Source organism: Rattus norvegicus, chromosome 15 (assembly GCF_036323735.1).
Source record: "Rattus norvegicus strain BN/NHsdMcwi chromosome 15, GRCr8, whole genome shotgun sequence".
NCBI lineage: Eukaryota > Metazoa > Chordata > Mammalia > Rodentia > Muridae > Rattus > Rattus norvegicus.
Window position 1 is genome coordinate 54,728,924 of NC_086033.1, and position 24,651 is coordinate 54,753,574.

Consider the following 24,651-nt stretch of genomic DNA (forward strand, 5'->3'; position numbering starts at 1 on the left):
TCAGGCTTTTAGTCGGTTTGGCTGGTTTGGTAATATTCAGGTTTTTGTTTTTGCTGTTAGACAGAAGCCCCTGGAAGGCCTGTTTTCACCCTGATAAAACTTGAAGGTAGTCTGTTCCAATTTGGGCACACAGACAGCTTTATAGGGGGGACCTTTCCAGAACTCACGAGAATGCTCTATGGTAAATTCCTGAGGACCACTTCACTGGAGACCTTGACGGTAGGACAGGAAAGAATGGCAAGGCTATCTTATGGCCCAGGGATCGCTGGCCTTCAGTTTTTCTACTGAGGTCAAGGTCACATCTCTATTTGTAAGTAGGGATGTAATTCTTAGTGTCATTCATCAGGTGAATGGGTGGATTTATCTAACTAAAGCTCAAACCAGCAGATGACCTGACTGGGAGTTTTGCCACATTCATATTGACTGCCGAGAGTGTACCATTGCTCCCGAGAGCTCTGACTTGGCAGTGGACAGAGAAAAGTTTGTTCTCAGTTTTCCTGCCCCTGCCGAGATATCACAGCTCTGTGAAGAATCTAGTCTAGATTCTCTCAGAGTCTAGGCCCTGAGAGAACAAGAAGCAAAGGCTGGAGACTATGTAAGTATCTGCTTAATCAGCACTTTGTCTTTTCTGTCTCGAAGCTATTTATCTGGGTTTGCCTGAACTCCTCCAACCATTTTGCTTCCCTACACCCACCCATTCTCCTCTGCCACTCTCCAGACCTTTGGGTCTTTCCACACCCATGTCATGTCCTGGGACTTTTCAACTTCAGTATCAAATCCAGGAGAGTGAAGAGTAACCTCCTACATTGAATTTCCACAGAAGCTGTTCTAATGCTATTAGGATGTGGGACATGCAGTACTGGCTCGGTGTCCTTTGTCACTGTGCGATGAACTGGCGAGATCTGTTACGCAGAGTCATGCTATAGGAAGAAAAGTGTTATTCTGGTAGCATTGGATTTGTATGTGGGGAACAGAGTATGCATGGGTACGTGTAAGCGTGTGCATTCAGATGTGCTTGCCCACTGATGCACATATGGAAGCCAGAGATAAACAGCGGGTATCTTCTTCTACCACTCTCTACTTATTATTACTGGAGATGGGTCCTTCTCTGATCCTGGAGCTGGTGCTTTGGCTAGACTCTGGAAATAAAACATTTTCTTCCCGATGGCTGTGCTACGAGAAAATCATCATGTATGTCAGAAAACAAGGACTCATTTTTTAAAAGTCTTTATTTTTGATCAGGGTCTTACTATGTAGACCAAACTGGCCTTGAACTCAGAAATCCACCCGCTTTCTGCCCTACAACTGCTGGCATAAAAGGCATGTATCACCATGCCTGACAAAAAGGAACTTTTACGATGAGACTATGTGTTGGGGAAAACGTCATAAGAAACATAAAAAAAATAGGAATTACTTGGAATAAAGTTGAACATTTCAACTTTACAGGAAAATTATGGGAAGATAGAAATGAGCCATCATCACCAGCGAGAGACCCGTTTGGCATTAAAGTGACTATTTCCAAGCAGGTTTTAGTGTAAACATGTGCACTTGTGTTTGACTGCATGTGTGTGGTTCTGTGTTATACCTGCCGATAAATCCAGGTCTCAGGACTAGTATCCTATGCGTCCAGGGCTGCTCCCTCCTTCATGGGAGGTCCCCACACAAGTCCTCTTGTGACGGAGGGAAACAGACTCCTGTGAACTTCCTGGCACTCCAGGTCTATGGCCTGTACCAGTCACATGCCTGCCTTAGACACTATCAAGAAGGGTCTGGTGTGATCATCTCAGAAGCTATGAATTCTTCTCTGTGACCAGCTGAATTGCCATGTAAGTAGAAATCAGGGATCTCCGAAGGAGACTCAGGATGAAATATTTGAATTCACAGTTTATCAAATACCTATGAACGGCTACTGACCCTTGGAGAATGTCAGTGGACAGAGTCATTATTTCGAAAACTGGCAGATTAAGAGAAAGAACACCCTCTGTATATGTCCTGTGTGTCTGTAAGTCACGGAGGAAGGACATCTCTTTATCATGTCCCATGTGTCTGTAAGTCATGGAGGAAGGACATCTCTTTATCATGTCCCGTGTGTCTGTAAGTCATGGAGGACAGATGTCTCTCTCTATGAACATATTCCAGCTAGTATGTTAACAAGAAACAATACATTAGCATTCCAAGCATCTGCTGAGTGGGTAGATATACGCACTTAGCATGGACAACCAGCAATGTCAGAGAAGGAAACAACCCTACTTACACGGCACAGTGCAAGGAGTCACTGCTGCCTCAGAAACGAGCTTACCAAAAACAAACAAACACTAAACAGTCAAGACCCCACATGGCGAATATGGGAGGTATATTCAGGGAAATTACATTTTGGAGAAAACAGAGGGCAAGTAATTTGATTTCTTCAGTTAATAAATTGCATGGAACAGAAGAGGAAGGCGATGGGACTTACAAACGGGAGTCCTATCACTGTGTCTGAGCTCCTTCCAGTCACAAGTCAACCTGCTAAGGAATCATGCTACTCTTTCAGTAGGGAGGACGCAGACTATGACAGAGTGTTGAACGGCTAAATCAGTGCTAGCTTCTGTGGGTTTGATAACATTTTGATTAGAATTTTTAAGGTTCTTTACTGTTTAGAGCTACTCACTGAAGTATTGGTAGATGAATAAGATGTTTCAATATAACACAGTGGTGGGGAAAAGAAAATGCTAATAAGACAAGGTGGGTTGCACAGTACTGACCGTTGAATGAATCTCAATTTTATTTTCCTGGCTAATTATTCTAATACATTTTTTACCTTTTCCTAAACTTGATAGGAAAAGATGTGGCTTTTGATCCGCCATGCTTTAATCAAATATTCTCTATATTTATAGGATAAATATATGTTATTTCCTGAGTGTGTGATGCCAATGGTGCTGTCCTTTCTTATTCACGTAAGCCAATTACAGAGTGGGCCTGTCGGATGTGCTTAAGTCATGGGGAAGGGATGAGACTCCGAGGAGCTCCCTCCCCCTTTAGCTACATCAGGACAGGGTTAGCCTTTCCACAGTGTGAGGACAAGTAAGGTGTGGTTTACCAAGTGGCAAGCAACTGCCTTCTAGGACAGACATCCACAAATGCCTTGGAATTTAACTCATCAAAAACTGAAAAGGGGTCAACCACGGTGGTGCGAGCCCACAATCGCAGCCCTAGAGAGGCTGAGGTATTGGTTGGTACCAAGAGTTCAAGGTCAGTTTTAGTTATTTGGTCTCAACGTTTTGAAAAGGAGCTGTGTGTCTAATTGCATCACCTAAGGCATCGGCTTCAATTTCAGGTCTCATGGTCCACGTCATTATCCGTCGGTACTACGGGGAAGTAGCAACTGTATCCCTGTACTTCTTAGATACACCCTTTAGAGGTTTATTATTGCATGACTGAAGCCACTTACTAAACGTTTCTTTGATCAAAATGACCGTTGAATTCTTTATCGCTTTATTCAATCTGAACTTGCCTACTTCTTTGACCTACTTACGAGAGTAACTTTCTTACCATTGTAACATATTTATACCACTGAAATAATCCCTGTATTGGTCATAGTGTTTGTTGTTGGATCCAATTTGATAGTATCTTATTTAAGATTAAAAAATATGTCATCTTGTCAGGCTGTGTTATCAGCGTGCTTCGTGAGATATTAAACAGTCAAATGCTCCATTTTAAAGGCAAAGGTTTGGGCCCATAGACTATGACATGGCACGCCAATTTCACAGTTTCTTTCTGACCTTCCACATCTAGTCCTAATTTCATTTTCTCTTCCCTTTAAGCCTGGCCTGTCATTACACTAAGTTCACAGACTGTTGGTGTTTAGCCTAGGCTGAACTTTCAGCCTCCAGACTGTGAGCTTACTCAAGACAAAGGATCATGCCTGCCTCTTCCAAAATGCCCTTTGTGGATCTCGGGACCCAGCTTGCAGTTACACTTTATTATCTGATCCACCTTTCTTAGTTATTCCCACATGGTCAAGAGGGAAAAGAGGCCCTGTGGAATGGAGAGATAGATTGAGTCACCTCTAACCGTATGACCCGAAGCAAATTATCCAAATCTCCATTGTCTTCCCCTAAACTGAGATCATGTACTATAAAAACTGATGTCAAAAAATTATATATATAAAAAAACAAAAAACTGATGTCAAGAAAATAAGTATTCTTTTAAGATTTCAACCGAAAAAAAATTAGTGCACAGTGTTTTGATATATGTATACACTGTGAAGGCAAAATCAAGTAGGAAGAAGGAGGGAGGGAGGCTATGGTGTTTGAGGCTAGCTTGGGCTATTACAGAGACCCTGTTCCAAAACCATGTCATTATCTATTCTCTTAGCAATTTCTAGTGTGCAGTGTTCATAAAGGTAGCCACTGTGTAGCTCAGCAGCTCTCTTTCTGAGCTTGCTCCTCCTAACTGAAATTTGATCACTAGCCCCACAGGCTCCCTTTCCCTAGTCCCAGTAACCACCTCTCTACTCGCGACTTGACTTTTTTCAGTGCTCCTTAAATAAGATCCGTAAGTACTTGTGCTGTGTGCCTACTTTGCTTAACATCCTCCAGGTTCATTCCATATCGTCCCAGGTGACAGAATATCCTTCATTTTTAAACTGGACTTCTCTCTGAGCCCTCAAACAACAGACAATGAGGTGGGCCTCCTGGATGGAGTTGGTAAGACTGGACTAGCGCGCGCAGAATGTAATTGTCCTCTTATTTCGCAGCAAGCAGGAAAACCATTGCTTTTGAATTAAGACCTAAAACTAGGTAGGTATAGGTTCCCCGAAATCTGAGCACTAAACTAGAAAGCTGGGTACTGCACAGGATCCCCAGAGTTGCTGGTCTGGGTAGAGGAGGGAGGAGGGGCGCAGCGCGCAGCCCCCTCCCTTCTCTTTGTCCTCCTCCCCTCCCCTGGTTTCTCTTCCCGCTCCCGCGGTCCCCTCCGCCCCGCACCGCTGAACTCGAGCTCAGCCTGCCGAGCCCGGCCACTTTAGGGGGAGGCGCCAAGTATCGGCTGTTCTTGGCCCTGGGCGAGCAGTCCCGGCTGCCCGGAGCGGAGAGGACGCGGCGCGGAGGTAAGCCTGCGTGTGGGCGGCAGGCGCGGGAGGGCCCTGGGGGCGAAGGCCAGGCGGAGGCCTCACCCTGCGCCCGGCCCGGTGCGCAGCCGCTGCGGGGGCAGGGCTCAGCGCCAACCCACCCGAGCCAGGGCCCGGCGCGCACGCGCGAGCTCGTGGGCGAGGTCCCTGCTGTGGTTCTGGGTTCACGTCCCTTCCTGGGCCCTGGGACGGCGTAGCGTTGCGCATGCGCGCAGGCCAAGCCTGGGGTCCGTTTTTGCGTCGCCCCGAGGCAACGGCTGTAGGGTTCCCGCTTCCAGCTTGGGGGCCCCTGCCCCCGGTGTCTCCATCCCTTCCAAGCACAAGGCGCGGGCTAGCGGCGCCGTTTCCAGGTCTTTCCGCTCTTTCCCGCCTGGAGCCGCTCGCTGACTCAATGGCCGCATACGCTTTAGGCCTTTGGTCCCCAAGTGGAGGGATGGCGGGAAAGGCCTGGCCTTCCTAAGATTTTCCTGTCCTTTGGGCTCAGCCTAGGCCGGAAGTGGAGGGGTTTAGAGGTGAAAAACTTTCCCAGTGCCCCTTCTTGGCGGAGATGGGACTTCCGCCTGAGTTGAAGATAGGTTTACAGCCGACCTTTTGCCTTTCTTTACAAGGTAAAGCTTTAGCTCGGACTGTAACAAAGGACACAAAGTTGCCCTGGCTGCCCGAACTAAGCTTGGCCACATCGGGCCACTTGGCGAGATTGTAGCGAAAGCCAGAGATTTAATAAATGTGGCCACGTTGGAAAAGGGAACAAAGAGAGGTTCGGTGACCCAGAACCGCTTAGAGGACTTAACTTGAAGTTTGGGTTTAAATAGTGAACGAGGAATACATGTGCAGAGTTGGCCTGTCCCAGGTGTAGTCCGGCCTGTCAATGACCCATCCTGTCCCAGCCACAGTTACAATTCCTTGGAGTCCAAAGCCTGACACCTGAAGGGAGAGGCAAACGTGTTTCCCTTTAGAATAGCTTCCATCCGGACAGAACGGTTTTGGCGACTTAATGTCTATTAAAGCGGAATAAAAGAGATCGGGTCCTGTGGAACTTGGTTCTTTAGTGCATTCGTGTGACAGTCACTGTTTAACGGTCATTGAGTCCGATCTATTTGCACCTTCCTAGTAAAGTCTGGTCACCTTACTGGGCAATGGCATCTAGGTAAGTCAGTTACCAGGGCTACTGTGGAGAGTGTCCTAACAATGCCTTTACCTCTGTGCTTTTTTAGTCACGGGGTTATGAGTTAAACCGAAAACTCCTGATACTTTCAACTCTTACCTAAACACTTTGAAGAGCAATGACATCTGTCACAGTGGCAGTACTGTAGGCCTCAGGACAGCATTGAAGTATTTCCTCCTGAAAGGACTTCTCATTCTTATATTCTGCAACCATGGATTCAACAAATCTTGAATTGGAAATATTAAGGAAGAACCTTTACTGAACATACAGAAGTTTGGGGAGGGGTATTATCATTAACAATAAAATATATCAACGTTTTAAAATTATTTTTTATTCTTATAAGACCTGTACGTCACTAGCTCAGACCGGCCTGAACAATGTATTAGGGAAGCCCAGGTTGGCCTGGAATTCAAGAGTCTCCTGCTTCAGCTTCTTCCGTACTGAGAGTGCAGGCACCAAGCCTGGAGAGATAGCAACCACTTGCACAGCATTTACATTGGGTATTACTTCCAGGGCTGGCTGAAAGTACACGGGGGGTGGTGGTGGGGTGGTGGGGGTGGCTGGCAGCTGGCTATGTGCACATTACAGTTTCTGTAAATGACTTGCATTCACAGAGTGTACTGTTGATATGGGGTTGGGTCCTGCAACACTCTGGCTTACTGTACCTTGCAGTTGCTTCTCAATGTCCCCTGACATTAAGTCATGAAGATGACTAGTGTGATGCCATGCCATGATTCCAGTGATTTCTTGAGGAGGTTTGTATGAGCCAGACAAACTTAGACAGCTTGGCTCTTGACCATAGAGGACATGGCTGGAGAGGGATATAAGGTGTGGTTCCCTTGAGGTCTTTCAGTAAAATGAAGTAAATCACAGACACTCCATGGTCAAGCATTAAGAGACGACTAGAGTATAGCTGCAGGGAACTCTTAATTCCCCTTTGTCCATTGGAGATCATCGTCATAATTAGTTTCTGTTTTAACAGATCTGAAGTGAAATTAAAATGCCTACTACGTATTGCTATTTTCAAAGTTTATTTGACATGATTACAAATCAAAATTGTTCAGGAAAGGGAGATGGGGAAAAGGGTTATCCGGATGGCAGAGAGGCATTAAAGCCTTTGTCCAGGGCTAAAAACAAGCAGGTCCTTGTGGGAATGGCCCCTAAGCACATCAGCCGCCCATCTGTAAAGGCCATTCATAATGTCTGTCATGGGATGCTAACATGATCCTTCTAGCTTTCCTTCTCTGGAAGGAATACGTGTCTCTTTCACGCGGTGACCTCATTCTGAAAACATGAACTGAAGGAAATTGAAAGTACAATGGATTATTAAACATCGACCTGACACTGAAGTGTGTGCTTTTAATATCTTCATTTTGCTAGTCTAACCTGAGCTAATATGCATTGTTCTCCCCACCCCCAATACATTTTTGGGCTACCAAGTGCTAGTGAATGATAGCTAAACGTCAGTGTTTTCTATATTGTGCCAAGTGTATACAAAAGGACGCCTAAGAGGAAACAAGTGGAGGTCAAGAGGATCCACTGTGTTCAAGAATTATGTTGTAGAGCCAAGGTCTTTAATAGGATAATGGTTACCACATCTGTTAATACCTATTTAAGCATTGGATGTATAAGAAATTAAATCTCAAATGGACTTACACATGGCTCTCTGTGTCAGCTCATGTCATTCATGTAGCAACATAAAACATTTTCCCACTTGAAGGTGATATTTTGTTATCAGCGTTGAGCTCAGTAATCTGGAGACTTCTTACAGCATTGCTGTAGGCTGAATTACCCCAAGCCTCACCTCGAAATTTGGAAACCAGTTACACAACAGCAGTTATATGTCACAGTGAGCGCACCCCTTTCCGTACACACTGGGTGGCACTTCCTTTGAGAGTGCACTGGCTTTCCCACTGCTCCTTCATAGTTCTGCCCACCTGGTTATACACCCCATTGCACCCAGCAGCTTGCTAGGTATAAAAGCATCTTGTTAAAAAAAACCCTATTGCCATTTACTTCTCCTGGCCTGATGTAATTGTCGTCTTGTCTGGTAAGCTAGGCCTAGTCCTGGAAGCTTCTAGCTCCATACAGTTTTATCTAGGCCTAGAATATTTTCAGCTTCTGAAACTCAATGCTGAATAAACTCTCCCTTCCTAGTTCTTTCTGACCCCTGGCTGGCTGATTCAGCTCAGCTGCTCTGGCTCAAACTCCCCTCAAAGCTGACTGATTCAGTCCGACTTCTCTCTTGGCCTCTGACTGAATTGTTCTGCTTGGCTTCATATGCTTAGCAATATGTTCTAATCTTCTGGCTCCTCCTCATTCTTTGTTTTGTTCTGTCTTAGTTCCAGCTTGTTTTCTCTGCAAACTATAACTGTATGGGTAGAGCTGCTTCCTTCTCTCTGTACGGTTCCCCTTATGTTGCCTCTTTCCTCTCCTGAGTTGGGCGTATTCTGTCTCTGACTCATTCTGTCAAACCTGTCTCTGACTCGTCACTTTGTCTGCCACTCAATTAGAAGTCATTTTCAAATATGGGTGCTTCTTCTAGAAACTAACTTTACCTTCATTGTTTGGGATTAAAGGTGTACTAAAAGCGTGTCTGTATTCCAGCCAGAAGAATTAAACGTGTGGGCTAAGGACTGAGCCACACCTCAACTAGAAATGTTTTTTGTTTTTGTTTTTGTTTTCAGTAAATAACAGTTTCAGCGCTCACAGTGTGATCAAACATCTTGCAACAGTTAGGTGGTCTGCAGTCATACCATCCTGCACTCGCCCAATCTCGCCTGATCTCGGAAGCAATGGTTAGGTGTATTACTGCTATCATTTGTGACCGTGAGCATCTCATTCAGGAGGAGCAGAATTACAAATATGCAATTGACCAACTGAGGCTGTGTTTTATTACTTTCTGTACTTATATTACCCGTAACTCAAGGATGATACTAATGAAAGGCATGAATGATACTATTTGATTACTCAGTAAACATGTTTGAGGACACCCATTGGCATTTGCTTTGTCTGCAGCTTCCTTGCATACTGAATCTGTAAACCCTGTTCTCCTTCACCACCTTTCTTTGACTCAGTAAGGATTTTCTCTGATGGGAAAACTTGCCTATAGCATTGAGTTATATATCACAAGGAAAATAGATTATGTCCCTGAAGCATGACTTTAGAGCTGATCTCATGGAATTGAATTTAAAGTAAGTCTTAGATTTCTCTGAAGAAATCCTCCACTTTTTTATTTTCTTTTGAGATTATTTCTAATAGATAATTATCAGCATTTAGAAGCTTCTAGTTAATCATTAGCTCTTCAGGCTGTCCACAGCACTTCCTGTCTTCACAGTTTTGTAAATGCAGGCAGTGAGACAGTATTTGTCATGTGAATTAGGCAGATGAACATGTGTTCTTTCATTACTGTAACTCCTGTGTGTTCCCTTGGTTTTTGAATAATGTGCCACGTTGTGCTGCAGACACACACATTTGTACTGATTACTTCACTACCAGTCTGCTTTGTAGGGATGTGAAGTATTCATGCTGTTCTCTTTGAGGATTAGGAGGGAATATGTTGGTCATGTTATACTCTTTTTGTCTACCAGTCTTCAGCAGTGTTGTTACTAACAGTGTAGAAAAACTTACAAAATATATTCAATGAGTTGTCTGCCTCAAACAAGGATAATTTAGAAATAAGCCATCAAACTATACAAGTTTAAGAAAACAGCTGGAATAAAAAAAAATAGCACACAACAGAAGGTCCTAGCTGACCCCCATTGGGCTCTGCAGAATTATAAGTGAATCCTCGGTTTCCAGCAGTGGCCTCAGAAACTGGACACAGGGGCAGGAGCTTCCTCTGGTAGAAGGCCTTCCTTTCTCTTTTTGGTTTGGATCTCAAAGATCAAACAGTGAGATCCCTTAATGCTATTTTTATTACTTTAAACGAAATGAGGAGATAAACAGGAAACTTTGCAGAGTGTACTATAAAGTATATGAGCCCAGTCGTATAGCCTGCTATGGAATATAAATATATATATACATACATATGTATACATATATTTATGTATGTATATATATATTCATATCAAGTCATATAGCCTGCAGGAGCTGGAGGATGCAGAAGCAGTGAAATTCCATGCAGTAGAATAGGAAGGGCACCCACTGTCGTCCCCACTACTGGGACCAACTTACTATTGGTGTGACACCGTTACTCTGAAGAGTTGTCCTCTACTCTGGTCCTCCACAAACACTGCCTTTCTGTACAGCAAAGGGGGACACCTGGAAGTCAATATAGAGCAGAAATAGAAAACATTTGTGTTATCCTCGCATAACTGATATTAAACACTTTTTTATCAGACTCTCCTTGCCAGGCATTTAGAATGTTGTATTGTTTTAAAATGGCAGAGGAAATCTTGGTTTATAAGTCATTGTTATGAATATTCTATGAAATTCCTGTGTTTCTGATAAAGGCAAAGTCAAAATGGTGGTACTCTGATTTTAATATTGGTTAACAGTATCTCATTTACAGGCTGACCTCGAACTGACAATGTAGCTAGCTAAGGATAGCCTTGAACTCCTGATTTTCCTGAGGACAGGGATTATATGGGTATACTATACTCTATACTAGCACAGTGACTCTGACTGATTGGAAAAGTAGTAGTTAGTATACAAATTCATCGTCATAATTATAATTACTAGGGATCTTTCAACTTTGGCATTACCTTCATCAAAATTTGTTGTTGTAAAAATATAATAAATAAAAAAGTATTGTTGCCTTTTACCCGCCAGGTCCAGCACCTCAGTGCCTCAAGATATCTGCTAGATATCTTGGCAGAAACATCCCAGCCGCACACTTTCCTAAACTCAAACCCTCACATAAAAGAACACACAACACAATAATCTTAGATCCAATTGATAAGATATAATTGCCCACTTACACATACAAAGCCCGGTACCGTCCATCCCTTAGGAACATTAATAACAACCTGTAAATACACAGAGCAGAATCTTAACATCACCTGCCATGGCTTCTCACCCTCTCCTCTGTCTCCTCTCTGTTCTCGTCTCCTCCTCTTCCTTCAAACTTCTCTCCCACCCACCCTTCCTTCTCCTCCAATGACAGGCCTCCTTCTATCCTGTACCTGCCCCTCACCTGTACTTTACAAATTCAATGGGGGTGTGGTTCTGGTGAAGTCACCTGAGTTCTGAGTACTAGACTAGGCAGCTGTCCTTGGGGCAGTGGAATTAGCATCAAAATACAGATAACTCCAGGGCAAACCGCAACAAAAATTTTTCTGTGAGAATTCTCATCTAAGCGTAGCCGTGGATTATGCTGTCATGAGCAGGACAGTGATTGAGGGTTGTTTTCTCTCTGCTCTTAAACGTTATCAAACGGTCTGTTACACCATTTGTATTGTGATACAGCAACTTGTTCAACATTGCTAAATCTGGAAAATTATTTTGAGATTTACTTTTAAGTGTATGTGTGTATAATAGGTTTGTGTGTGTGTGTATGTGTGTGTGTGTGTGTGTGTGTGTGTGTGTGTGTGTGTAGAGATGGCAAGAGGGCATTGGATCCCTTGCAGCTGAAGTAAAGGCGGCTGTGAGCTGCCTATCATGGTGCTGGGAACCAAGCTCTGATCCTCTGGAAGAGCAGGAAGCCGCACCCTTAACTGCTGAGCCATCTCCCCAGCCCCTAGAGAATCTGTGTCAGTTGATATGTGGATAGACATATCACATCATCCCACAGCTTGTCAGTCCTGTTGGTAGGCTATGTTCATCCTGGGTTTTTTGTTTGTTTGTTTTTGTTTTTGTTTTTTTTTTTCTTTTTTTCTTTTTATTTTTTCTTTTTTTTTGGAGCTGGGGACTGAACCCAGGGCCTTGTGCTTGCTAGGCAAGCGCTCTACCACTGAGCTAAATCCCCAACCCCTTGTTTTTGTTTTTAATGGTGAAGTCGTTTTAACCACATTCTTCTTTACATTGGGATAGTGACATAAGATTGTGATGGGCAGAATCACAGAGCAGAATAAACAGAGATTCACTGTCTCATGTAGGAGGGGTGAGGGTTATTTAATGAAATGATGTGTTAGTCAACTTTGTGTTGCTATGACAAAATGCCTAAGGAAAACCTTTAAACAGAGGAAAGGTTTACTTTAGCTCACAGTTTCAGCAGTTTCTGCTGCTTTTGGCACATTCTAGTTGGAGCTCATGGAGAGCTGAACTGCTTACTACATGGCCGCCTGGAAATGAGAGAGGAAAGGACCAAGAATAAAATATGTCCTATGGCTGGAGAGCTGGTTCAGTACTTAAGAGCTCTGGCTCCCAAGGGACCTGGGTTCAATTTCCAGCACCCACATGGCTGCCCAAACCATCTCTAACACCAGTCTCCCAAGATCCAGCACCTTCTCCTGGCCTCTGTGGTCACCAGGCAAATGTATGTTCCAAAGACAAACATATACATAAAACCTATACATATAAAATTAAATAGTCATGTACACACACGCACACATACACACTCATTCGAGGGCATGCCTTCATTCAGTGCCTGCTTCCTCTAACCAGCCCTACCTCGTAAAGGTTTCCACAACCTTCCAGGAGCCACGGAGCTGAGATTCCAGCAATTAATCTCTTGATAAATAATGCTGGGGAAGCTGTTCTTCAGAGTGCAGACCAACTGAACTAACCCATCTGTGTGCCTTTTACCGCTAAACAAGTATGCCACCGTCCCCAGGGGCTGTGCCCTGTCGGTTTCTGAGGGTGGAGGGGATAAGGTTGAGCTCACTGTGTTTGCGGTCTGATGGATCCTGTGATGGCCGTGAGCCCCTTCGGCAGTCAGCGCTGTATGCTGCAGCCATCTCTCCCACACTGTGCCTGTCATAGCTTACATTTCCTACAAATCTACCACTTTTTGTGGTCTGTGCATCCGTGTCTTACTTAAGAACGCTCTTGTCGGGTGAGAGGTGTAGGCCTGTGAACACAGCATTGGGGACGTTGATTCAGGAAGATTCCATGTCTGAAGCCAACCTGGGCTATATAGCGAGTTAGTTGTTGGCCAACCTGGGCTAGCGAGTTAGTTGTTGGCCAACCTGGGCTATATAGCGAGTTAGTTGTTGGCCAATCTGGGCTATAAAAAAGTACCCTGTCTCAAAAACAAATAAAAATCTTCCTATACATGTAAAAATGTGGAGTTTGGCTTTTTTAGAGTTCATGTGGCTTTTGTTGTTGTTGACGTTGATGATGGGTACAGTTAGAGTTTATTTTGTGCCTGGATGTGCAGCTTATGTACTCAGGGGCAGAGGCAGGGCATCTAGAGTTTCATTTACACAGTGAACTCCAGGTCAGTCAGGGCCACAAAGTGGGACCCTGTCTCAAAAACCAAAACCCTACTTTCTTATATTTTTGGTTGTGAGCCATCCCTCCAGCCGGAAAACCCAACTTTCTTAATATATATTTTTGCATTCCTTTCATTGCTCACACTGTTAAAATCCTGTCTTGAAGCTTATTAAAAGTATAATATCCAAAAGTTGCATTTTATAATTTTAATATTTTATATTTATGTACCTCTACTGCTATGTTTTAATAAGAGACATGACTCAATATAAGAAACATTTCCCTTAATGAATAATGGATTGTTAACTTTGGAAATTGCATATTTTCTTTTTTCAATTTCTCTAATAGAATTTATGTGTTTATATTTTTAGTCACGTTAACTTTTTTCTGGAAGACAGCTTTACAAGAATCTAGACGGACCAAATTCCAGGCTCCAGAACATTCCAGCAACCAGGTACAGACAATTGTGGAAGGACTGTTCCTGGCCATTCTGCCTAAGGTATCTGGAGTGTACACAGGGAAACTATGATCCAGCAGGAGGAGTGGGCAGACCAGCTGTGGCCTTGTAACATGATGTCATCATTTTCAAGGCCCTCACTTGAGGACACTCAAGTTACAAAAACGTCACAAAACAAATCTCAGAAAGTTTTTGGTAATTTTGCAGTTTTGGTTAGGCCACACTCATGGCTGGCCTCTGGCCCATAATTATGGCTGATGGGTCGCAGGTTGGCATGCCCACTGAGGGGGTCCAAGAGCTTTGGAAGCACTCCTGGGTTTCATTCTAAGTTCTGGTCTGACCGGGCAGTTGCTATTGGTCAGGTCCCGAAACACCCTAAACTACAGACAGGGATTGTGCTGTCTTTCCACTTTTAAGGTCTGGATATTGTAGAGAACGCATGAAGGACTGTCCTGCATTCTAAGTGTCAGTGCTCCGCACACCGTGCATGTGGTTTACAGTACGCAAGACATACTAGAAGTGTCATTGCAGGTGACAGAGCTATAATCCCCCCACACTGTAGCCCAAATGGTGCATATTAGGGAAATCAGTTTTCTCTGTGATAGTTGTTACTTAGTGGAAAACAAGTCTACCATCTTTTTTTTAAACAAAGCTAGATGTGTACACATTATTATTTCACATTAGTTATTTATCTTGAGTTGTTTTTGAATTTTGACTAACTCTAAATAATATGAAATTATGTTCACATTACAGTTAATTCTGATTGGCTCTTATGAATGCTTCCCCTTTGAATATGTAATTTCCTTATGCCATGCATACAGTTACATTTTAACCTGACCAGTTTAATAAACAGAATGGACTATTCATACCAACATCCTTAAGGGGTTGATTATACTCACAGTGATAAAAGAAAGACACAGCAAAGAGGCATTTTTTCTCTGTAAAGATCTCAGGATTCCGAGTCATTGAGCTTAGCACACATGGAGGGTCCCCTCGCGGGGCTGGCACCGGGAAACCTAAGGAGCTGGGAGGGTGGCTACTTTGCTCCTCCTCCTTCTCTCTACTACCCTCCTCTTGACTGTGAATTCCTTTCCTCTACTCTTTCTCATCATTACCTTCCTTGTCTCTTCTTTCTTGTTTTTATTTCTGTGATGCTGGCATTAAACCTGGAACCTCACCCATGTGCTCTCATTGAGCTGCACCCCTAAGCCCAAATCTCTCTTTTTAAAAATTTCTTATTCTAGTAAATTTAGTGGTAAATACGGGAAAGGTGTTTCCAGTTAGGTTGAGGCTGCAAGAGAGGGTAGCACCCTTAAAGTCTTAGGCCAGGGCATAGTTGCTCGGTGGTAGCAAAGCTTTCTCACCGTGTACAAGAGCCTGGGTCTGATCCCCAGCCCTGAGGTGTGGGAGGTGCCTCCCGATAGGCATGCCGGCCTCTAATATAAGACCCCATTTTCCACAACTTGGAACATAATGTATAGGAATTACACGTCTCTGTGGCAAGGACACAAAGTAACAAAAGGATTGTGGTCTCCTCTCTGCGCAAGCTTACCAGTTAATAGAGAAAAGAAGTCACACAACGTGACGTGAGGCACAACATACGGAGAGTTGCCCTTCCTGAGGGGGCAAAGAAAGAAGTGCTGAGGAAATACAAAGGCAGCCTACTGGGCAAGTCAGGAGCCACAGCAGTAATGGGTGTGGAAGGGCCTAAAGAAAATTAGGATTTCAGCAGATCTGCTAGGGGTTGGGGATTTAGCTCAGTGGTAGAGCGCTTGCCTACCAAGTGCAAGGTCCTGGGTTCGGTCCTCAGCTCCGAAGTGGGGGGAAAAAGACAAAATAACAGCAGATGTGCTGAAGTGCTGTGATATATGATGTCGATTAACTATAGCAAAAATGTTTTCCCGGGTCAAATCGTCTAAGTTTACAAGAGAAAAACTTCAAGTGCTCTCTTTTTTGGTTTTGGTTTGGGGTATGCAAATGGTCTGCTCTTGAATTTCACCTTCAGCTCCCTAGTGAACTTTAAAGTAGACGCAGGTCTTTTTAAAACTGACTTTCAAACACTAGAAAGAGTTCAGTGTCATTGTCTTAAATTCAACTCATGAATTCATTATTCTTTATAGGACAGTTGAAGAAATTACAAATTTCATCAAGAACATATAAAGCACTGAGGGCATGGTGACCTCAGTGACCCCAGTTTTGACCCCAGTTTGATTACCTTTAGTCTATCGTCTGCCATTTAGTTGGACTGCAGTGAATATCAGATGAGATGCTGTGATAGTAGTGCTTGCCATGTGCACTACAGTGAAGTAGTCAGAGCAGACCTAATGTATCAGAGAACGGTGTCCATTGCTAAATATACGGCGGTTTGCTTGTTTATTTTGTGTTTTCTGAGACAGGGTTTCTCTGTGCAGCCCTGGCTGTCCTGGAACACACTCTATAGATCAGACTGGCCTGGAACTCACAGAGATCCACCTGCCTCTGCCTCCTGAGTGCTGGGACTAAATACGGTTTTATTAAATTGACTTTCAGAGGAAAATACTACTTCATTTACATTGTTGAACCACAGTGAAGATTCTGCATGTCTTCCTTGGGGCTGCCCTGCTGTCACCTTAGCTCCTGCTGTCACTTTGATGTGGCAGTGGGAAGTTACTAAGCAAAGAATATTGAATGATCTTACTACATACTTGATAGCTTTTCTTTCAGACTTTTTGTTGTGGTTGTTGTTGTTAAAGTCCAGAGTGACAAAGCTGCACTCATTCCTTCAACTGTTCACTCATTCATTTCATTCATTTCTCCTTTGTTTTTGTTTTTGTTTTATTTTCCAGCTTAGCAGACCATACATTCTACAGGAGCTGAGAACTGATAAGTCTCTTCTTCACCGTGATTTGAAACTTTCCAGTCTCAGAAAAGTTGACCAAGGTGTAGAATTTTTTTTCTCTATCAATAGAAAAGTCACCTGTGAGATGGGAGTTACTGTGCATTTCCTTGTAGACAGAAGGACCTCTGCTTCTGTAGGATGACCTTTTCAGACTTCAGGAGGCCTTAGGAGTACCTGAACAGTGAGAACCACGTGTAGGGCTTATAGCTCTTGGCTCCCATGTTTAACGTCTCTCTCACCCACTCACCGTATTGGGACTTATTTTCCCTGTTAACTAGAAGAAGTAACATAATTTTGTCTGTCAGGGTCTTCCTTTGTTGCCCAGGCAACTCTAATTCCTTAGCCTCCCAAATGCTGAGGATACAGGAACCTGCTTAATAGAGCAGTTTTCTTTTTACCTTCATCCAGCGTGGGCTCCTGATTTTACCACATACTTTTTCCTCAGGGACTGCACAGGACTGAGTCCATATGGAAGAAGAAGTACCTGGTTTCTATGGAGAAAGTGGCAAGGTTAGAAAAAAAGCATGTCTTGTAGCTTTTCTGTTGCATGAAACATAACTACTGTTCACTTGGTGAGGAGAGTAGGGAGATCATACAAGTCTTCCTAGGAGACACTGGCAGTATAACACCTAACATACCAATACATAATCATATGGGGATATAGGATGTGGATGGGGCCAGCAAGAAACTGATGTTACCTAGGAGGTTGAGAAATGGCTTCCTGGGGCTGGAGAGATGGCTCAGTGGTTAAGAGCACATCTGCTCTTCCAGAGGTCCTGAGTTTAATTCCCAGCAACCACATGGTGGCTCACAACCATCTGTAATGGGATCCGATGCCCTCTTCTGGTGTGTCTGAAGTCAGCTATAGTGTACTTACATATAATAAATAAATTTAAAAAAAAACACAGTGAAAGGGCTTCCTCTGATGGCAGCATTTGAACTTGATAAGCTTCTCTTCACAGATGACTGGTAAAGGCTTTGTTTAAATAATGTTTATTCCTTTTCTAAATGTAAAAATAGTCATAGAAGATACGCTTCCAACTCACCATGCTCTTTTATTCTTTCCCATCACATCTGAACATCTAAGTCAACAAGCTGAAGTCCAAACAGTACCCAGTGGATACTTTCTCTTACCCAGTATTCAGTGATACTGTTTCCCACCCAGTATCCAGTGATACTGTTTCCCACCCAGTATCCAGTGATACTGTTTCCCACCCAGTATCCAGTGATACTGTTTCCCACCCAGTATCCAGTGATACTGTTTCCCACCCAGTATCCAGTGATACTGTTTCCCACCCAGTATCCAGTGATACTGTTTCCCACCCAATATCCAGTGATACTGTTTACCATCCAGTGTTCAGTGGATACTGTTTCCCACCCAGTATCCAGTGGATATTGTTTTACATCCTGTATCCTGTAGTTATTGTTTGACATCCTGTATCTAGTAGGTATTGTTGCACATATTTCAGCCTGCCTGTTGATTGTTATCTTGTACCTTGTATGGTTTATAGACTATATACTCATTCCATAAAACAGTTTAATATTTTTTTTTGTTCTTTTTTTCGGAGCTGGGGACCAAACCTAGGGCCTTGCGCTTCCTAGGCAAGCGCTCTACCACTGAGTTAAATCCCCAACCCCAAAACAGTTTAATATTAACTGTTACTTTCTTTGTCATTTTTCTACTTGAGAAAATAAAAAAGGTAAAATTCAATAAATTATAATAATTATATAGCTAGGATAGTGTACAGAACTTTTGAAACTCAAACATATGCTGATGTGAATATTATGGGTGAATCTTTGTAGGAATTTATAAAAGTAGCTTACAAACTACTGATGGAAATTGAGAAACTTACAAAATGTAGTAGAGGACTGACTGGAGAGATGACCCAGCAATCAGGAGAGCCTGTTGCTCTTGCCGAGGACCAGAGTTTGGCTCTCAAACCCTTGGCTTACAATTGTCTATAACTCCAGCTTCAGAGGATGTAAGGACCCTGCTGGTCTCCATGGTCATATGTGCTCCCCCCAATTACACACACACACACACACACACACACACACACACACACACACACACACACAGAGGCATCTGGGAACAAATTTCATAAAATTAAAACAAGCGGATTCACAGAAACAGCAGTGAAATTACCTTATTATATATAAAATGTTACAGCTAGGAAATATTCAAAAGGTGAGCTATTGCATTTATTTTTTAAGACATTGTTTTACTAGGCATGCCCAACACATTGATTTGATTCTCCTCTATAGGCTGTAGTTTAAACTGAATTGTGACAGCTTGCCAGTTTCCTGTGCTCATACAGTGAATTTCTCAGTAGATAGAGAGCCTGTTTGTTCCGGAGCATACACCCAGACTAACAGGATGTATCTTAGTCTCTAATTCATGGCAGGTGAATTTCCTGTATTATGTTTTCCTTGTCTTAGTTAATATCTCATTACTTGCATTTTGCAAAGAGATTGAAGCTACAGATAGGGCAGTGGATAGGCGGTGAATTAAACAGTATAAGAACTCCAGAGGAAGAGATCGTATAGTCAGGAGGGTACCTGGACCACCTGGGAACTAAGTTCCAGAGATCCCATCTTAATGATGAATATCGTGAGGCTCTTACTTTCTTGAAGGGTTCAGTTCCCTACATTTTCTTGCTCATGACCAATTGTCCTAGTTAGGGTTTCTGTTCTGTGAAACAGCATCATGACCATAAGCAAGTAAAGAAGGAAGGTATTTATTTTTGCTTAGATTTTCATATCACAGAGCATCATTGAGGAAGCCAGGCCAGGTACTCAGTGCAAAACCTTGAAGGCAGGAGCTGATGTAGCGGATCTGTAGGGGTACAGTTTACTGGCTTGCTTCTGGCTTGCCCAATTTGTTTTCTTATATACCCCAGGCCCAATGGTATCACCATCCACAATGGGCCAGCCCTCCCACATCAATCATAAATCAAAAAAATGTCCTACAGACTTGCTCACAGGCCAATGCTATGGAGACATGTTCTTGCTTAAGATTCCCCCTTCACAGAGGACCCTACCTATTGTGTCAAATTGATACAAATACTGGCCAGCACAGCAGCAATTCAGACAATTCCTCACCTGACAGTAGAATACTAAAATGTAGACATTTCTGGCACACAGCATGGTTAACACATGATCAAGGCTCCTACATGTGCTGTGCAGTAAATTTTTGTACACTGTGTCTCATGAGTGTCCTGGAACAAAATGCTGTAATTCCAGTCGCTACTATTAAATATTGTCTCCAAATAGTACATACATTTATAAATTAAGCTATTAGTCCCCTATGTAATCGTCCCCTGACTTTTGCCAAGCATCTGGCTGTCTAACAGGTTTGAAAAGCAATACATGTCTAGTGTATTTGGACTGTTTGTGGCTACTTAGCATTAGATTGTGACCTCCTGGGAAGGAATGGTGGTGTCTTATTTTGTGTCTTTAATTCAGTAATTCTATCATGCCTGGCATTCTCCTGCTCAGTAGCATCTCTTAATAAATGTAGAACTGCAGATTGCATGAACCTCATTGACACATTGGAATCTTAATGTTCAGGGAATCGGGAGCTGGCTACTATACAAATCTGTACAAGTTGATCAAGGAGAAAGTTCAAATTAATGACTTGTAGACAACTGTTTGGGAAGTGTTTAGAATTTACAACTTGATTCTTGGTATCCAGAAAGCCACTTGACTTTTGTAGGAAAGGTCCAGGATAAAATCTCAAAGCATGCCTGAAAGGAGAAACAGCTGAGGCAGTAAGGAACCAGTTACTGCATCTTGGCAATGCTTGTCAAGCAGCCATTAAGGACTCTGTGAGGGTGGTGCACTGTGCCCTGAGGGGAACTTTTTACTCAGCACTCAGGTGTACACGCATGGGCCTCTGTTCTCATGCACCTTGAAGGTACTGATCTTGTGGGATTATGTAGTGAACTCTGTCCTGATTATTGTGAAGACTAGAGATAATAGAGCCATAAAGCCATAGAAGACCACTAATAACATCTCCATTAGATTCTTTCTGCCACGTTTCAAATTTTACTCTTCTTAAAATTTACAGAAGGAAAACAAATTAAGCAGACCTCATAGAAAATAAGATTCCTTCATGATATGAGGAGGTAGGTACTTTAAAATAGATTCTTAGACTAGAATCTCACAGCATAGGTCTGTTGTCTATGAACCAGCTTTCTTCTGGTCACTCTTCTTCCAGGAGACAGAATGCTTAGAAAGACTTCTGGTTTTATATAAAAACTCTTTGATTTCCAAGTTAATATAATGTCATTATATGAAGTCTTCAGTTTCCTGAAATACCCGTACTGAGAGTAGGGACCTAGCCCATATAATTGCAGCTTCTTGTACATGTGAGATTTAAAAACAATGGCAGATTCCAAACTGAGGTTTATTTTTGCATGCCCACTGATACTGTTTAGCAAAATGCTCCACTATTTAAAGTAACTAAAGAAACAGTAATTACTGCTCAGAAATGAACAGAGGAGACAACTGTTGCTGTGTCCTAGATATGCAAGTAGAAGGTGTCACTCTTGGCATAGGAGTTGGAACTTGCCTGAGGAAACATGGGGAGGAGAGCTAGAAATAAGGATGTGTAGCCACCCACCAGACATTTTTTTCTTCATTTAATCAGTACTGATTATACACAAACCTTCATTCAAGGCATCAATGGTGTCGTGATGGTAGAAAATTTATATATGTATATTTTAAAGTTAAGTATATAAACAAAAGTTTCTCCAGTGCAGACGATTAACAGCTGTCTTTGAAGAGCATTTTATGAGATAATATATGGTCCTAGAAGAGAACATATGCTAATGAAGTCATCAGGCACCTTTTTTTTTTTTTTTTTTTTGTGATCCTCCAAGAGTATGTGCCAAACAAAGTCCAATACCCAAGACTTCAGTGCAATCGATTTATGTGGGCATAAGGTCACTGAAGCAATGAGCTTAGTTAGCATGAGGTCATTAAGGTTGGTACTAATCCAGTCTAATGTGTTTTTCTCAGGAAGGGAATATTGGACACAAAGATTCACATATAAGGAAGGCAGTGCAAAGAGAAGAAAGCCCTTTGCAAGCCAGGAAGTGGAGCCTGGAATGGATCTGTCCTGATGGTTCTTTAGGGGCAAGCTAGTAGATACCTGGATTTGGGACTTCTGAGTCTCCAAAACTGTTAGTACATTTGCTATTTTTGCCTGAGGTATAGCTGCCCATGCTAATGAGCACATATACTGTCTGCATGGTTCTTGGTGTTATGGTTGCTTTGAAAGTCAACTTGTCACAAAGTAGATTCCCTTGAGTAAGGAGTCTGAAGAAGTATCCTGATGGTCTTGATTTGTGTGGGAAGGTCCACCCTGACTGGGCAGTACCTTCAGGCGACAGACCAGATGAAAAGCTATTTCAGAAGGACTTCCCTCCTCGATCCTTGACTTTCCCTCTTGCTACCAACTGGGTTTGTCCTATCACTGCTGCTGATTGCTTCCCTGCTAGTAGACCCAGCATTTCGAAGTGTCTGCTGTGGACTAGGGACTGCTGGTTCTCTAGGAACTCTCTGTGCTTCCCATTACCAGATTAGGACTACTGAGTCCACACCTTGTGGACTGAGTGACTACTGGTTGTCACCTGCCAGAGTGTGTCTGGGAAGCAGAAAGTGTGGTCCATGAGTATGTGCATTGCACCACGAGAACCTAATGAGTTTGCTGATTCAAGCAAAGGCTAGGGAGTGTGTGTGGCCATGGAGTGTAGAGTATGGGATAATGGTAGAAGGAACATAAAGTTGAATCAGTATGAGTTTGTCAGTCTGAGACCAGTGAACGGAGATTCTAGGTTTAATGACCCTTGTACAGTTCAGGGAAGAAGAAAAAGGTACCAAGAGTTTATTTGATTGGTTAGTTAATTATTTGGGGAAAGATGGTCTATTGGGAATGGGCCTGGTATTCCTTGTGTTAGTGTTGATAAAGAGATTTTAAGGCTCAGGAAAATTGTAATACTAGAGTAGGTTCACTGTGTAAAACTTAATCCTTCAGAATGGGCAGGCCCAAAAGATATGCCCTTCGCTAATCCTGTAAGGCACAAACTGGTAAGAGGGGTGCCAGCACATTTGAAGAGCTTTCTTGTCCCCCTTGCCCTTGTGCCAGACCTCAAGGTTGGAGACCAACATGATTGGATGAGTTAAATTTGATGGGTTTAATTGGACCCCAGAGCAGTAGGGGCCAGGAGGTGGTGTCAAATGGCCAAAGGAAGATGAACCTGCTTATCACCATAATGGGTACCACAGGCAAAACAATGCCCATAAAGGCCTGTGTCTTAGTTTGGGTAGCTATTGCTGCAACAAAATACCATGACCAAAGAGCAACTTAGGGATAAAGGGTTTATTCAGTTTATCTTTCCAGATTATAGCTCACAACTGGAGGAAGTCAGGACAGGAACTCAAGAAGGGCTGGACTGTGGAGGCAGGAGCTGATACAGAGGCTATGGAGGGGTGCTGCTTACTGGCCTGCTTCCCCTGGCTTGCTCAGCTTGCTTTCTTATAGAATCCAGGACCACCGGCCCAGGGATGGCACCACTCACAGTGGGCTAGCCCCTCCCCCATTGATCACTAATTGAGAAAATGCCTTACAGCTGGAGCTCATGGGGACAGTTTCACAAGTGAGACTCTTACCATGACTCTTCACTTGTGTCAAATTGACACACAAAACCCGCCAGTACAACCTAACCCATAAAGGGCAGTGTAAAGAAAGTGATTTTTAGATGGCATGCCTTTGGGACTGGCAAGTCAATAATTGTGTTTCCTGGGATGAAATAGATATGTTTCAGTTTTTGTTTGATATGTTCATGCAAAAAACTCTAGAACAAAGGAAAGAAATGTTACATGGGGTTGTAGTAATGGGAACTCATGTCCCATCAGTCTGTTTTCATAGTTGAGGCAGTTTACAGACTCACACCCCTTGAATGAAGGGAAGGCTCGGTTTCCTTCAGGGAGGACTTGTTAGAAGACTAAGAGATATGTTATTATGTTAGCCAGAATGCATGAGCATTATACTGAACAAAGGGACAGGCCATGTTAGCAGCTACCCTCCTTCCTCTAGCCTGTGTCTGCTTAATTAGCCCGATTCTGCAGCTGACTTTAAGCCATAGCCATCGTTTAATGTGCTGCTAACATCAGCTGTCCACAGCCCACGCTTGAGTGAGTGGGTTGACTGTGAGGGTCTGCTTTTGCCCAGGCCACTGGTTTGGGAACAGTGCAGGAAAGGACTATGCGCAGTTCTGCAGCTGTGAGTGGCTCTCAGCATCAGACCGCAGCAGGTGCAGGTTACTCCTCCTCAGGCCAGGGTAACGCTACTCTGGATGAACAAGAGTCAAAGAATGGTTTTGTTTGCATGTTTCTTTAATTGCTTGTCTCGGTGCATAAGTCTGGTTCCTTTCAGTCAGTACAGGCTACCCTGTCGTCGTTGAAGATGTTAGATGTGGGAAAGTGGCCAATCTTCTCCCTTTGTTCTGAGGAAGAGCTGCAGTTGATTCGCCAGGCTTGTGTCTTCGGCACGGCTGGCAATGAAGTTTTATACACTACGGTCAACGATGAGGTAATTTTGAAGAAAAAATTCAACCACCCATGTTTTTAGTAACGGGTTTGTAAATTGAAGACATCAGGGGAACTAAGGAATAAAGCCTTTAAACAAATGTGGAAAGTTATTTTTTTACTTATTGTGTGCT

At 43.1% G+C, this 24,651-nt stretch overlaps 1 protein-coding gene and 1 long non-coding RNA gene across 19 annotated transcripts in view; one reads left to right on the top strand and one right to left on the bottom strand.

Moving 5' to 3' along the window:
• Positions 1-443: 443 nt before the first annotated feature.
• The window catches only part of Rcbtb2 (RCC1 and BTB domain containing protein 2), a 44,638-nt gene continuing 20,430 nt past the window's right edge, over positions 444-24,651 (top strand). Inside the window, exons 1-7 of one of the 18 annotated variants that reach the window (XM_063274147.1) lie at positions 444-595; positions 13,961-14,043; positions 16,872-16,965; positions 17,370-17,434; positions 20,994-21,051; positions 21,947-22,110; positions 24,366-24,521. In XM_063274147.1, coding sequence (XP_063130217.1) covers positions 24,396-24,521 — 126 coding nt within the window. In that variant the 5' untranslated portion in view covers positions 444-595; positions 13,961-14,043; positions 16,872-16,965; ... (2 more) ...; positions 21,947-22,110; positions 24,366-24,395. Of the gene's footprint in view, positions 596-4,362; positions 4,537-4,624; positions 4,689-4,882; positions 5,090-5,740; positions 6,258-13,960; positions 14,089-16,871; positions 16,968-17,369; positions 17,435-20,993; positions 21,052-21,946; positions 22,111-24,365; positions 24,522-24,651 lie in introns of those variants that run through there. The other 17 variants (XM_063274146.1, XM_063274145.1, XM_008770845.4 and 14 more) reach the window with 17 other exon arrangements.
• Positions 7,282-13,967, bottom strand: LOC120097036 (uncharacterized). Its single transcript, XR_005494100.2, has 3 exons — positions 11,198-13,967; positions 10,452-10,538; positions 7,282-7,572 (listed from the first exon to the last, which is right to left on the bottom strand). It is a non-coding gene; the product is annotated as an uncharacterized LOC120097036 (long non-coding RNA).